The following is a 14,347-nucleotide window of genomic DNA, read 5'->3' on the forward strand; positions in this document are numbered from 1 at the left end:
TCCAGTTTGAAAAATACCCACCAGGACTTACTCACCAGTCAGCTGTGCTCTGTGAAAACTCTCAGCTCCCCTCACGCTCTTTGAGGACAGGCAGGAAATGAAAGGAGCTCCTCGCTCCCCGAACTCCCTCAGTCACAAAACTCCCACTTTAGCACTCTAATACAACCCAAGTCAGCACTCAGTGCAAACGAAGTCAGCACTGTAAGATTGCCCACTTTTATACTGTCTGACTCTAGCCCCTGAAAACTGGTTTAAGCCAATTATCTAATTAACAAGGTGCAGCTGCAAGCAGAGCTTGAGTGAACTCTGTTTTCAAAGCTGGTCTAAAACGCACCTCTCCAACCCAAACAGCAACTGTAAAGTTAATTTGCTACTTAAAAGAAAGACTAGACTTTAGATACAACTAACCCTTAATTACCCTCAGTCACAGAACTCACACTTCAGCACTCTAATGCAACCCAAGTCAGCACTCCAGTGCAAACTGGAATCACAGAAAAATTACAGCACAGCAGGAGGCATTCAGCCCATCATTTCGGTGCCAGCCAAAAAATCTAGCCGCCCAATCGAATCCCACCTTCCAGCACCGAGTCCATAACCTTGCAGGTTAAAGCACTTCGGGTGCATGTCCAGGTACCTTTTAAATGAGTTGAGGGTTTCAGCCTCCACCACCAATCCTGACAGTGAATGCCAGACACCCACCACCCTCTGGGTGAAAAAGTTTTTCTTCATGTCCCTTCTAATCCTTCTTCCAATCAACTTAAATCTGTGCCCCCTGGTAATTGACCTCTCCACTAGGGGAAACAGGTCCTTCCTGTCTACTCTATCTAGGCCCCTCATAATTTTGTACACCTCAATTAAGTCACCCCTCAGCCTGCTCTGTTCTGAAGGAAAACAACCCTAGCCAACCCAACCTTTCCTCATAGCTGCAACTTTCAAGCCCTGGTAACATTCTTGTAAATCTCCTCCGTACTCTCTCCAGAGCAATTATGTCCTTCCTGTAATGTGACCAGAACTGTACACAATACTCCAGCTATGGCCTAACCAGCATTTTATACAGTTCCAGCATTACATCCTTGCTTTTGTATTCTATACCTCGGCCAATAAAGGAAAGCATTCCATATGCCTTCTTCACCACTCTATCTACTTGTCCTGCCACTTTCAGGGACCTGTGCACATGCACTTCAAGGTCTCTCACTTCTTCTACCCCTCTCAATATCCTCCCATTTACTGTGTATTCCCTCGCTTTATTTGCCCTCCCCAAATACATTATCTCACACTTCTCTGGATTGAATTCCATTTGCCACTTTTCCGCCCACTCTGCCAAACCATTGATATCGTTCTGGAGTCTACAACTATCCTCTTCACTATCAACTGTACGGCCAACTTTTGTGTCATCAGCAAATTTACCAATTATGCCTCCCACATTTAAGTCCAAATCATTAATATATACCACAAACAGCAAGGGACCAAACACTGAGCACTGTGGAACGCCTCTGGAAAACGCTTTCCATTCACAAATACATCCGTCGACTACTACCCTTTGTTTCCTGTCACTGAGCCAATTTTGGATCCAACCTGCCATATTCCCCTGTATCCCATGGGCTTTAATTTTTCTGACAAGTCTGTGACATTTATCATAAGCCTCCTTGGTTGCTTAGTGTCCACCTGATCTGCACTCCAAACCAAAATCGACCCCGTTTGGCATCAAATTTACTAAGAAAGACTCTTCAATCTCTTTCAGTTTCATCTTCAGTTATTTTAACAACATTATCGGTGTAAGTCTTTTGTCTATTTTTCCTTCCTTTCAGTAGCTCTTTATGGTTGTTTTAATTACTTTTTTTTGCCATTGTTCTGCTCACATAAATTTTTTGCCCAACTCATTCCACATTTCCTGAGCTGCCTTTTCCAATTCCACTGCCCCTCTTGTTCTGGTATTATCTGAAAATTTGACCACTTTGCATTGAATTTCTGAATCCTGGTACCAAGCCTGTAGACTCCCTACTCTGACTTAACTCCGGTGATGAGTACTCACTGGGAGAGAAATTGGCAATCCCTGAAAACGGGTGTGGGAATTGCGGTACGGAATTAACCCATGGCTGTTCATTACATTGATGGCAGCATGTCAAATTTGTTCTGCCTGCTCTTTTAAATGATTGCAGCATGCAGCCAGCACTTGACATGCTGTTCACTGGCTGCACACATCAGCAGCACGGACGGATATATTAAGTGCTACTTAAAGGCAGCCTGTAACTTTTAAAGGTGAGGTGCATTGTGGCTGCAAGAAGCGGTTGGAGTTTTTGCAAAAGGCCATCAGGTCTGCAATATTTTGTGAAAGGCTGAACATGCAAGAGAATGTGCACCAAGGATTTCAGACAATGTGGAAGAGGTGGAAAGGAGAGATGTCCTGTATCAGCAGAGAGGCAGGATGTCTTCCAGACATATGCTCAGAAGCTAGCGGGAACAAATATCAGCAGAGGTCAATGCCAGGAGTGTTTCTCCATGATCAGGAGGAAGTTTAACAATCTGAAATGAGGGGGGGAATTTTATTCTGACGGTGGGGGTCTCGACGTCCAGAAAAATTGATGCCAAAATTCCCAAGTCACCTCTTCTCAGGAAGTCCTGCCAAATCTAGTGCCAATCAGGCACTTAAGTGGACAGCAGAAGGCCTTCCACAGGATTAAGTACCCCATTGCCAGAAGTCTCGCCCTTGGAGAGCTGCCAGCCAATCAGAGGCCGGCAGCTGCAGTGCCACCGCAGACGCGAAGCTGCTGCTGCAGGAGCACCTACCAGAGACCGAGGAGCATCGCTGGACCCAGGCCACAGGCAGGTTAGGGCGGGAGGGGTCTTACGGGGTGGGGGTGAGGGGGTGGGGGGTTGGAAAAAGGGGGTTGGCAGCAAGGGCAGGGCTCTCAGCGGGTACTAAGTACCTTTTAACGAGGGACCCCCCCCCTTTCCCCACCCCCCCAACCATCCTGGAGCTAGGAAGCAGCCCACACGATTTTTTGTGCCATGCTTCCCGTGCGGCGACAGTGATGCCCACTGAATGGCTAATTGCGGCTGGGATGGGAAGAAGCAAATAATTGGGAGTTAATTGCCCAGTTAAGGGCCTCAATTGGCACCGGGATGGGAAGGCCGTTCACAGGTCTTCCCGCCCTGAACTAAAGTTTGGTGGAGGCAGGATGGTGGCAGGAACCCCGACCCCCACCGCCATCCCAGCTGATTTGATGGTCCATCATTAAAAGACACAGTGCCTGAACGAGGGACCCTGCATCAGGAAGAGGGGGGCCTGCTGAGGGCCAGCCCCCTGCCCTTGCTGCTGGCCGTCCTCCCACGTGATCCCCATCCTGCCCTGAGCTACCCGAGGCCTGGCTCCAGTGACGTTCCTCAGCCTCTAGTACGAGTATCTCCAGCAGCAGTCACTGCCACCGCAGAGGTACTGCAGATGCCAGCTTCTAATTGGCTGGCAACTCTCCAAGGGTGGGACTTCCGACGATGAGGTCCTAGATCCTATGGAAGGTCTGCCGCTGTTCAGTTAAGTGTCTGATTGGCACTAAATTCAGCAGGACTTCTGGAAAAGAGGCGACCCGGGGATCTCAGCGCGGTTTCTCCAGACATTGAGTCACCCACTGCCAGATAAAATTCCCCCCAAGGTATTTCACAGGAATGTAATCAAACAAAAAATTCACACTGAGCCAAAGAAGGAGACATTAGGATGAGTGACCTAAAAGCTTGGTCAAAAAGGTAGATTTTCATGAGTCTTAAAAGGGGAGAGAGAGGCAGAGAGGCTTAGGGGCGGTATTTCAGATTTTGGACTTAGACAGCTATCGGTACAGCTGCCAATGGTGAGGCAAAGGAAGTTGGGTTTGCTCAAGAGGCCAGAGTTGGAGAAAGGCAGATGACTGTAGGGCTGGAGGGGGTTATTGAGAAAGGGAGGGGATGAGACAGTGAAGGGATTTGAACACGAGGATGACCAGTGCTTCACCACTTCAGCTGGAGGAGAATTGAAATTTGAGGTATTGGTGGACCGGGAGCCAGTGAGCACAGGGGTGATGGGTGAACAGGACTTGCTGCGAGTTAGGATCCAGGCAGAAGATTTTTGAATGAGTTCATTTTATGGAGGGTGATAAATGGGAGGCTGGCTAGTAGAGCATCTTGAGGTAACTAAAACATGGGTAAGGGTTTCTCATTTATGATAAAGCCATTTATTTTATTTGGTATATCTTTGTTTGGAGAGGGCATGTTGCTCATGTCTTCCTTTGAGAATACTTGGAGGAAGTAGCCATTTAGAATATTTACTATTCTGTGCTTATCCTCAAATTCAAGCTCATTAGCGATCTTTTATAGATTTCCCCTCTTCTCTAACTGTTCCCTTTCTGTTGTGGTATTGAAGCAATTTTTTACTGTTATGTTTTTCCTCAGGGGTTATGTTTTTTTCTAGGTCACAATTTGCCCATTTGATCACACTTTCATCGTGTTTCCTGTATTCATTGAAGTGAACCCCTTCTCCCTGCAGGATTTGTACAGCTAATTTTCCTCTTCTAATTTGTTTATTAATCTATTTAGGGTCATGTTGTTTAGTCTGAGCATGTTGGTTTTGGCAATTTTGCATTATACTTTTAAAGGTTTTCTGCTTGCAATCAATAATAAATCATATAAGAATCCCTTTTATGTTTTCTGTAACATTCTTTTATTTAACTCAGGCTTTAAGGTTTAATTCCCAAATAGAGAGTTAAAATTCCTGGACATCTTTTGTAAAGGGAATGAACAAGCTGGCACAGTGCTCTCGTCTGACCATAGCTTGATTACAGTACCCAGTTCTGATCATGAAGGAACAAAGAAAACATTCAAATATTGGAGAAAGAGCAGAAAAATGCCCATGAAGCTGATCCTAGTGTCAAGGGTCCGAGTTATGAGGAAAGAGCAGAGAGCCTGGAAAAACAACATCTGAGTAGTGATCTTACAGGAGGTACAGTAGATAGTGAATGGGTTGGAAAAAGGTAATTTGGAATACTATTTTAAATTAAACTGTGGGAGCAGGACAAGGGAACGTAGGTTAGAACCTATGTTAAAACCTAGTAAAGAATTGCTTTCGGACAGTTTTGACAGTTTTGTCTCTATCCCCTTTTACAAATCATTAATATACAAACCATCGCTGATCCTTTCAATAGTTTTAATACTTGGATATATAAGAGGTGGATTTCCATAGGGACAGCACAATCACCAGCTGCAATTTTGACTGAAGAACTGTGGAAACACCATTTTCTCAGGACAAGCAGGAGAACCTCTGTGGAAATTCAGTCCCATACTGTTTTACTAAAATCTTCTTACTCTAACAAATCTATTCTCTGGTCCCATCAAAACCTCTGCTGTAATTAGCAAAGGATTACAGACGTCAATAAAATGAACCCCTCACAAGAACTATATAAATTGTGTACATGAGTTAGTTCTATTTACCCTCTGGATTTTAAGTAAGACTCTTAAACATGCCACTTAATACTGACTTAAACAATAACTGTCTGGAAATAGCATTATTGTTTTTATTTTAGTTAATTAAAACCTAAATTAAGTATGTAATTATTAACAATATCTATAATGGAATCAGTCCAAGATTTTCTCTGGTACTGTATGTTGATGTTTAAGCAGACTGTATGTGATTCAGACAGAATGCAATTCACACTTGTGAGTCATCACAGAGTGAGCTCATCATCTTAGATGTTCTAACAGGGGTGACCAAACCATTTTGCAGTTGTGTGTGTCGAGGTGGGTGGTGCTGCTGGTCGGGAAAGAACAAGTCACCCTGATTTGTTTTTGTACAACTCTCTGCATCTCTAATCTCTCTGATTACAGAGAATTCCGAAGGCATGTAGTTGGAAGGATCTAAAGATGTGGGAAAGGTTTTAACAACTGGCATACTACCCTGGATTAAGCCACAATTTTCAAAGTGGTGCATAATTTGAGTGTTCACAGCAAGTTGTAGTACTAACAAGTGCCAAAGTAAGGAGGATGTAGTATTAGTTGGAAATGTAAGTGGAATTACATTTTTTAAGAGTAGGGTAAACATGAACAAATTTCCAAAAGGTGGTCTGTGAGTAAGAAAAATTGAATAGAAGATGATGGACAACATAAAAACAAGACCAGAAGTCCAAAGAGCAGAGTAGCTGAAACAGCTAGTGGATATAAAACTTGGTTGGATTAAGAAAATATAATTATAAAACATATTTCTTTTAGCCCAGGGAGGAAGGGATCATAGCAACTGTGTCATTATGCCCACAAAAAAGGTTATGCATGAGGCTAACCTAAAACTGAAACTAACAGCTGCTGTTTATTATCAGAATCTAATGAGTCCAGAGCCTATACAGAGGAAAATCTACAGCTACCCCAAAGGAAAACCCAGCCTCCCCACAGAAAATTCCAGACCCACCCCAAAGGAAAACCCCAGAGTCTCCCCAGACAAAATTCCAGACCCACCCAAAGGAAAACCCAGAGTCTCCCCAGACAAAATTCCAGACCCACCCCAAAGGAAAACCCAGAACTACTCCAGAAGCGAATCCAGAATCTCCTCAGATGAAATTCCAGACCCACTCCAGAGAAAAATCCAGAGTCTACCAAGAATAAAATTCAGGTCCTCCCCAAGGAAAATCCAGAGACTCCCCAAAAGGAAAATTCAAGTCTATCCAGAGGAAACTCCAGAGTGGATCCAAAAGTAAAATCCAGAGCCTATTCAAATGAAAATTTAGGATTTAAGGATATAGAGCTTAAACATCTCAACAGCACATTGCCTGAATAGAAAGGCAGAATGGAAAGAAACATATTGGGCTCAGGTCTCCTGTGCATCTCTGTAATTGTCAATCAATTGGTCAAAACAGACAAAAATTTACTTACAGATGAAACTAACCAAAAAAAAATGTTGTAAATGCACTTGGTAGCAATTTAGTTTAAAAATATTTTTTTCAGAGTTCGTGACTTTGTCAGACATTGTAAACATACCTCTTCTGTTCTAAGCATACGTAATTTCTGTTTTGTAGTTGCTGGGACATGTGTTAGCTGATGTTTTTCACTGTGTGTGTTTGTTCCAATAGTAGATGTCTTTTTATCGGCGCTCACTTTTTCATGTACAGTAGAAGACATGGTTACGTGGGTATGAGTTTGAGTTCCTCCTTCAGAAGTACCTGTTAAAAACAGTTTTTTTTAAGGTTATTACATTTCATTCAGTAAATAAAAATTAGCAAACAGCCAATGTCACATAAAGAGTTCCTTATCCCAGGAGTTTTAATGCATTAGGCATTTCACATGTATGCACACTAGGTTTATCTGGAATGAATTTTGTGTGGCCATTAATTATTCAGAGATAGAGGTCCAAGATGATAGTCTTGTGATTAACCAACAGCAAACCTGTTCTGAGAGATCGAATCCCAATATACACTACCTGACCTGAAGTGCATCATTTAAACAGATTGAAGTATGAAGTAGTGGAATTTAGAATGTCCTTGTGCATTATATTTTCAAAGAATGAATTAGCATCAGGTGGTTTCAGTTGTTTCTTAAGGTGGCTCTATATTAGCAGCAGTCCCACACATTTTCTGTCCATTAGCCATATTTTTATCATGTAAAACTACTCTTATATTAATGCTATTAAATTGGGATTGTGGGAGCCAGGCACTCATGAACTTGTTCCCATATCTGCTCTGCTAATCTTGACTCCCTTATCCTGGTCACATGGCTTGTATACCCATAATGAACTGGGTTTGTGAGCCTGTCACTAGGATAAGGAAGTGGGATTTTGCTCAGTAAACACCAAGTGCCAATTTACAGACCCTAGCCTCCAGGAATTGGAATTGGAATTAAAACAGCACCAATATAAAAGCAGCTGGGTGAAGCACATTGGCCAGTATTGTACCACTTTCTCAAAACCAGCAGCTGCTGCTGCTGATTGCTACTCCTACTAGGAGATCTGCAGTCATCGTATGTCACCCTCGTCTGTCTTGCGCCATCCTCACATATCCACCGTAGCTCGTCTGCAACCACTCTGTGACGTCCATCATATAATTACGCCTAGAAATACCCCTCTTTCTATTACCCCCCACTTTGCCCTATAGAGGAGATCTCTGTAGCTTTTCAACTCTGATCAAATGGCTGAAATACTGACATTTTCTTTTCTGGATGTTCTTTTTGCTCTTGCAATTTCAAGCACCTCTTCATTTGTATTATGGTCTGTATAAGGAATTTTAAGCATATGTCTTACAACAGATAAACATGTGGCAGTATGATAGCAAAGCTATAACAGAAACATGGCTTAAGGAGGTACAGGAATGGCAGCTCAACGTTCCTGGTTACAGGGCTTTCAGACACGATAGGGAGGGGGTTAAGAAAGGAGGGGGAGTGGCAATTTTGGTCAAGGAAACTATTACAGCTGTGAGGAGGGATGATATGTTAGAAGGTTTATCAAATGAGGCCATATGAATTGAGCTAAGGAACAAAAAAGGGGCAATCACACTGCTGAGAGTACTACAGACCCCCAAACAGTCAGAAGGAGGTAAAAGAGTAGATATGTAGGCAACTTTCTGAGAAGTGGAAGAACAACAGGGCAATATTAACTAGGATAGTTTTAATGTGAAAGGAATTGAGGGAGCAGAATTCTTGAGATGCATTCAGGAGAACTTTTTTGCCCAGTATGTAGCAAGTCCAATAAGAGATGGTCTGGTCAGATGAGCAGAAAAGTGGCAAATGGAATTCAACTTGGAGAAATGTGAGGTGATGTATTTGGGGAGGTCAAACAAGGCAAAGGAATACACGATTAATGGGAAAAGACTGAGAGGTGTAGAGGAAGTAAGGGACCTTGGAGTGAGTGTCCACAGATCCCTGAAGGTAGCAGGACAGGCCAATAAGGTGATTAACAAGGCATATGGAATCCTTTCCTTTATTACCCGAGGTATAGAATACAAGAGCAGGGAGGTTATGCTGGAACTGTACAACTCATTGGTTAGGTCACAACTTGAGTACTGTGTGCAGTTCTGGTCACCTCATTACGGAAAGGATGTAATTGCACTAGAGAGGGTACAGAGGAGATTTACGAGGATATTGGCAGGGCTGGTAAAATGTAGCTATGAGGAAAGATTGGATAGGCTGGGGTTGTTCTCCTTAGAAGGGAGAAGGCTGAAGGGAGATCTGATTGAAATGTACAAAATTCTGAGGGGCCTGGATAGAGTGGAGGTGAAGGGCCTGTTCACCTTAGCAGAGAGGTTAGTGATGAGGGGCATAGATTTAAAGTGATTGGCAGAAAAATTAGAGGGGAGATGAGGAAATACTTTTTCACCCAGAAGGTAGTGATGGTCTGGAACTCACTGCCTGAAAGGGTAATTGAGGCAGAGACCCTTAACTCATTCAAAAGGAGTCTGGCTACTCAGCTCAAGTGGTGTAAGCTGCAGGGCAACGGACCAAATGCTGGAAGGTGAGATTAGAATAGGTGGATCGTTTTTCGGCCAGCACAGACACGATGGGCCAAGTGGCCTCTTTCTGTGCCTTAAACTTTCTATGATACTATGATCCACAATTCAAAGGCCTCTATTTTCTACCAAAACCAGCACAGCAACATAATATCATCATTAAAGTGCTTTGGGCATGGTTGCAGTGTGCTCTGGAGTGGCATGACAGAATAACAGAACATGGTTTCAACCCTTGTAGAGGTGTAAAGTGGAGACCAGGGGCAGGATTTTCCTTCCGGGGGCAGGAAACGTCTGGACTGTTTCTGGGCCCCGATCCTGCCCCCGGGGAGAAGCAGTCACAGCCTCCGATTTTCACAAGGAAGGACTGTTAATTGGCTTGAGGGCAGGTTGGATGGCCAATTAGTGGCCATGGGGGTGGGTACAGAGGCAGGTCTGAAAGACAGTGGGCCTGATTTAAACCCACCACAGCAGCCATTACTGTGGATTTATTTGCTGGAATAAACAAGAAGCCGAACAACAGAGGCCTGGAAACTGTGGCGGAGCATCCCCTCATTTTTTGGATACTGATCTGAAGGCCCTCCTTGAGGCAGTGAGGGAGTGGAGGGAGGTCCTCTTCCTGGAGGGTGGCAGGAGAACGCCACCCTCCCAGTGCAAGCAGCCCTGGATTGAGGTCATCATCACAGTGAGCAGACAGAGTGTGGTCCACAGGAACTGGGTCCAGTGCAGGAAAAGGTTCAATGATCTTATTCGCTCTGGCAAGGTGAGTGCACCACTAACCCTCAGGACAGGCTTCTGGGTATTCAACCTCTAGCAGACACACCAGCTGAGGAGCCTGAGGGCACATGCTGTTCCTGAAGATGGGAGGAGTGTGTATCCAGGGCATTTACTGATCCCTCAGCAAGTCTCAGAGCCATAGTGCTGCTGAGGACCTGCCAACACTGGCACATGCAGCTTCTTATGTATATGAGCCATTAGCATTGGCCATAGAGGCCAGCAGTGCCTTATCTCTCTCTTTTTTGTCTTTGCAGAAAAAAGCGGGAACATAATGTCCGTGAGATGGCCCAGACAGGAGGAGGGGTTCCATTCCTGCATGTTATCACGACAATGGAAGAGGGAGCCGTGGAGATTGTCAGAGATAGTGATGAAGAGCAAGTCAGTGAAGGCAGGATGGACATCCCTGGTGGTGATGGTGCATGAAGCCTGCAATGCATACCTTAAGGGGGTGCATTGAACTCCAGCCCATCCGACAGCATACCGAAGACTCAGCTGCGTTAGGAAGCCTCAGCACTGCAGAGACTTCTGCTCTCCAAGGCTAGTTCTCATGACCTCTTCTGTGTCTCCCACTGGTGCAGATGTCGAAGTGATGAGACCGATTCCTGCACCATCACTGGGCCAAACGTAGCCAGAGATGAGCTCAGACCAAGCACCGCCACACCTTATGAGTGCATCCTCTATCAGCTCAGATACAGTCACTTTGGTGGATCCTTGCATGTGAATGGGTGATGAGCAGAGGCAGCTGTGGTCAGTCCCCATCAGAGGATGGAGGACAGACACAGTCCTGCTCAGCTGGGCACGGATGTAGGATCTCAAGAGTTACAGGAAAGGAGGCTCTACCGATACCATCAGCAACAAATATGTTCCCACATATTAGAGTTCTCTGAGGCAGTGCAGGGTCATGGGCTGAAAATGTAGAAGTCCATCCAGCTCATGTGCACCACAGTTGCTCAGGGCTTTGAGTGCAGGAGCTCCTCCATTGAGAGAGTAGCCAACCTCATGGAGAGCCATATACGGCAGCACACAGATTGCATGCAGGACGTGTGCGCTGATGTTCACAGGATGCACACCACACTTTGTAGCCTTGACTGGTCAGTGGCATTGATGGTGCAGAGATGCTTGGAGGGAATTCCAATTGCACCCCAACTGGTGTTCCCCTCCAGCCAGAGCGCCAGCCAAGGGCTTAGGCTGTTACTGAGGAGGATGAGGGTGCCATCATCATCAGCAGTCTCCTTGGCCCCTCTGACTGAGGGAGCATCTATGCAGCAGGGCCCAGGGATGGAGGCTGTCCCTCCACTATTGCCAGTTCAGCAGTCTCTGGAGGTACCTCCATGATGAGGGCGACAGCCATGTGAATCTCAGCCACAAGCCAAAACAAGTGAGTAGGCTGGCTCCACCTTATCTGATGTCACAAGAGGAGCACTGCTCAGAAGTGGCCGAGAGTGGAGGTCACCGTGTCGGGCAGAGCACTGTGTGGGTACTGGGGTATCTATCACCTGTAACTGCACTTTTTGAGCACCATATAAACATTGAAACATGAAACCAGATGTGAGAGCCTCCTTTTATTAATGTCGGTAGGAAAAGAGGGGTGAAGTGGTGATGGGAAGCAAGAGTCTGTGAATGGTGACAGTGAAACCTTTGGGCAGATATGCATCCTTCATTGGCGGTAAGTGTTCTCAAAAGTGGATTTCATACCACGCTGTTCCTCTGATTATAGGGGGTTCAGCTGAAAAGAGCTTGAATCAGATGAACCCTGATGTTAATGGAATCCTGGCAAGACCTTCAAGCCCAGCGCCGGGCCTAGCCACTTCCCTGGGCAGTCAGGGCACCTCTGTGCTCTGTATCTTCCTCCTCCTCCTCTTCCAATGAGCTGTGTCCATCCAGCCTTTCAGCCTCTTCAATGTCCACACCTCTCTGGAGGGCCATGTTATGGAGAGCATTGCAGACCACCACCATACGCACGACCCTTGCAGGAGTATACTGCAGGGCCCACCTAACTGGTCCAGGCACTGGAACCGCATCTTTAAAAGCCCGATGGCCTGTTCGATGGTTGTCCTCGTGAGCAGGCAACGGAGAGGCACCTGGGGCAGGATTTTTAGGTTGCACCAGGGGTGGGAATGAAGGTGGGCGGGGGATGAAAATACCAGCACTGGCTTGCATGCTGGTTTCCCATCGCAGTTCCCGGCGCCTTGAAGCATCTCTATGCCTCTCTAGAGAAGTGAATCGTCATCTCTTGAAGGGATATCTCTTGTTCCCTAGAATCCATCCATGGAGTTTGGGAGGGTGGAATGAAGAACTGCAGCAGCCTGGACTGGCAGAGGATGAAGCATTCATAGCAACTTCCAGGAAAGCGAGTGCACCATGCAGGAAGCTGTTGTGGTCACAGACTAGCTGAACTTTGAGGGAGTGGAAGCTCTTCACATTGATGAATCTCACTAGCCAGTCACTCAATGCCTTAATGGCCATGTGGGTGCAATCGATGATGCCCTGCACCTGGGGAAATCCAGTAATGGAGGCAAAACCCATTGCCCTCTGTGCCTGGAATTGTACGTACTGCCTAGCTTTCACAAAAAGGGCGTTAGTGACCTGCGAGATGCAGTGGTGTGCAGCCACTGGTTCCGAAATCTGAGAGTCATACCCCCATTGCCAGTTGCTGCCTTCCTTGTGCTCAGCTGGCCTTTAAATTGTGTTTGGAAGCCTTGCCCCTTCCTCTTCCACCTCCATGATTCCAGCAGGGTGACGACCCCCTGCACTGCCCTTAGTGACCCCTCTCCCCACAACCTGTGCTGACCCGTTGGCACTTGTGTGCCAATGGCTGAGTCTCCCTCTGTGGTGTTCTCCCTTTCATGGGGCCCACCTAATTCCCTGACTGGCTATGACTGACTCCCTGCTGTGCATCCGCCAGCGTGCACCTGGTCTGCCCCAGACCCAGAGTGCAGCCTGTGCACCCCCACAAAAAACTCAAGATGGTCTTCAACAATCTCCACCAACCTTAATTACCATTATTAACAGATCCGTCGCGTTCTTGGGGTCTTCCTCCCCCCCACCCTGGTGAAACTTGCAGGCGCTGGGAAATGCGATGGGAAACCAGCATGCCAGCCAGTGCTGGTATTTTCATCCCCTGCCAACCTCAATTCCCGCCCCTGGTGCAACCTAAAAATCCTGCCCCAGGTGCCTCTCCATTGCCTGGGAAATAAATTAGTAAGATTTGGAAGATCTAATGAGCTGGTTAGGCAGCTTCTCCTGCAGGACATTGATTAGTGGAATTAACAGTCAGTGCAGTTATTGCAGCAACACTTAAATGTTAACAAGTTCAATAAGTTCTGGCTACAGGAGTGAAAAGTGTCAAGAATCAAACAAAGTGAGGGCAAATGAGGGATGCAGGGTGAAAAGCTATACTCCTGAAACTAAAAAGCTATCCTGGGATGAGCAAAGTGATATGATAGAACCAGTAGCTTTAATCACATTTGGTCCAAACAGTCTTTTCTTGTTTTTCTATTTCCTACTTGTTTTCATGAAATATGTGAACAATAGATCCTCTCCAATGGTGTTAGAGAAATGGGTGACATTTTTCATCCAGTGTTGTTTAGTATGGTTTTATATAATTATTCATGAGACATTAGCCTGGGAATCACTGTTGTTAACATCAGTAGATGAACGCTTCAGGTATGACAGCCATGTGCCCTTTATTTTGGCAGATGTTAACCCATTTGAAAAAAACAGGTTAATACCTGTGTTTAATACCAGACAGAGGAATATCATACAGTAAACATTTGTCCATTAATACCACCATCTGAATGTTGTAGTGAGAGGCTTCTTTATAACTAATGAAATAATATATTTTCACACTATTGCTATCTCAACCAACTACTGACACTACTGCTAAGGTATATTTTGTTCTGCATGTAAAGTTATAGAAAAATTATTTATGATTATAGTTTATGATAACTGTTTAGTGATAGATTTTTTCTTCAATTTTACACACAAACAAAAAACATACTCTTTTAGGTATTTTTTCTGACGAAACTTGAAAAATTTTAACAACAAAACCTACGAATGCTACTTGGAAAATACTGATGAAGAATACATGTCAGTGTAAGATAATATAGATTTCTACTCAGGAATCTGAC

At 45.2% G+C, this 14,347-nt stretch overlaps 1 protein-coding gene across 1 annotated transcript in view; it reads right to left on the minus strand.

Moving 5' to 3' along the window:
• LOC137369640 (brain and acute leukemia cytoplasmic protein-like) overlaps positions 1 to 14,347 on the minus strand; it is a 48,132-nt gene that overhangs the window by 16,975 nt on the left and 16,810 nt on the right. Inside the window, exon 2 of the mRNA XM_068030974.1 lies at positions 6,988 to 7,169. Within this exon, the coding sequence (XP_067887075.1) occupies positions 6,988 to 7,169 (182 nt within the window). The remainder of the gene's footprint in view (positions 1 to 6,987; positions 7,170 to 14,347) is intronic.

The sequence above is a fragment of the Heterodontus francisci genome, chromosome 5 (genome assembly GCF_036365525.1).
Source record: "Heterodontus francisci isolate sHetFra1 chromosome 5, sHetFra1.hap1, whole genome shotgun sequence".
Lineage (NCBI taxonomy): Eukaryota > Metazoa > Chordata > Chondrichthyes > Heterodontiformes > Heterodontidae > Heterodontus > Heterodontus francisci.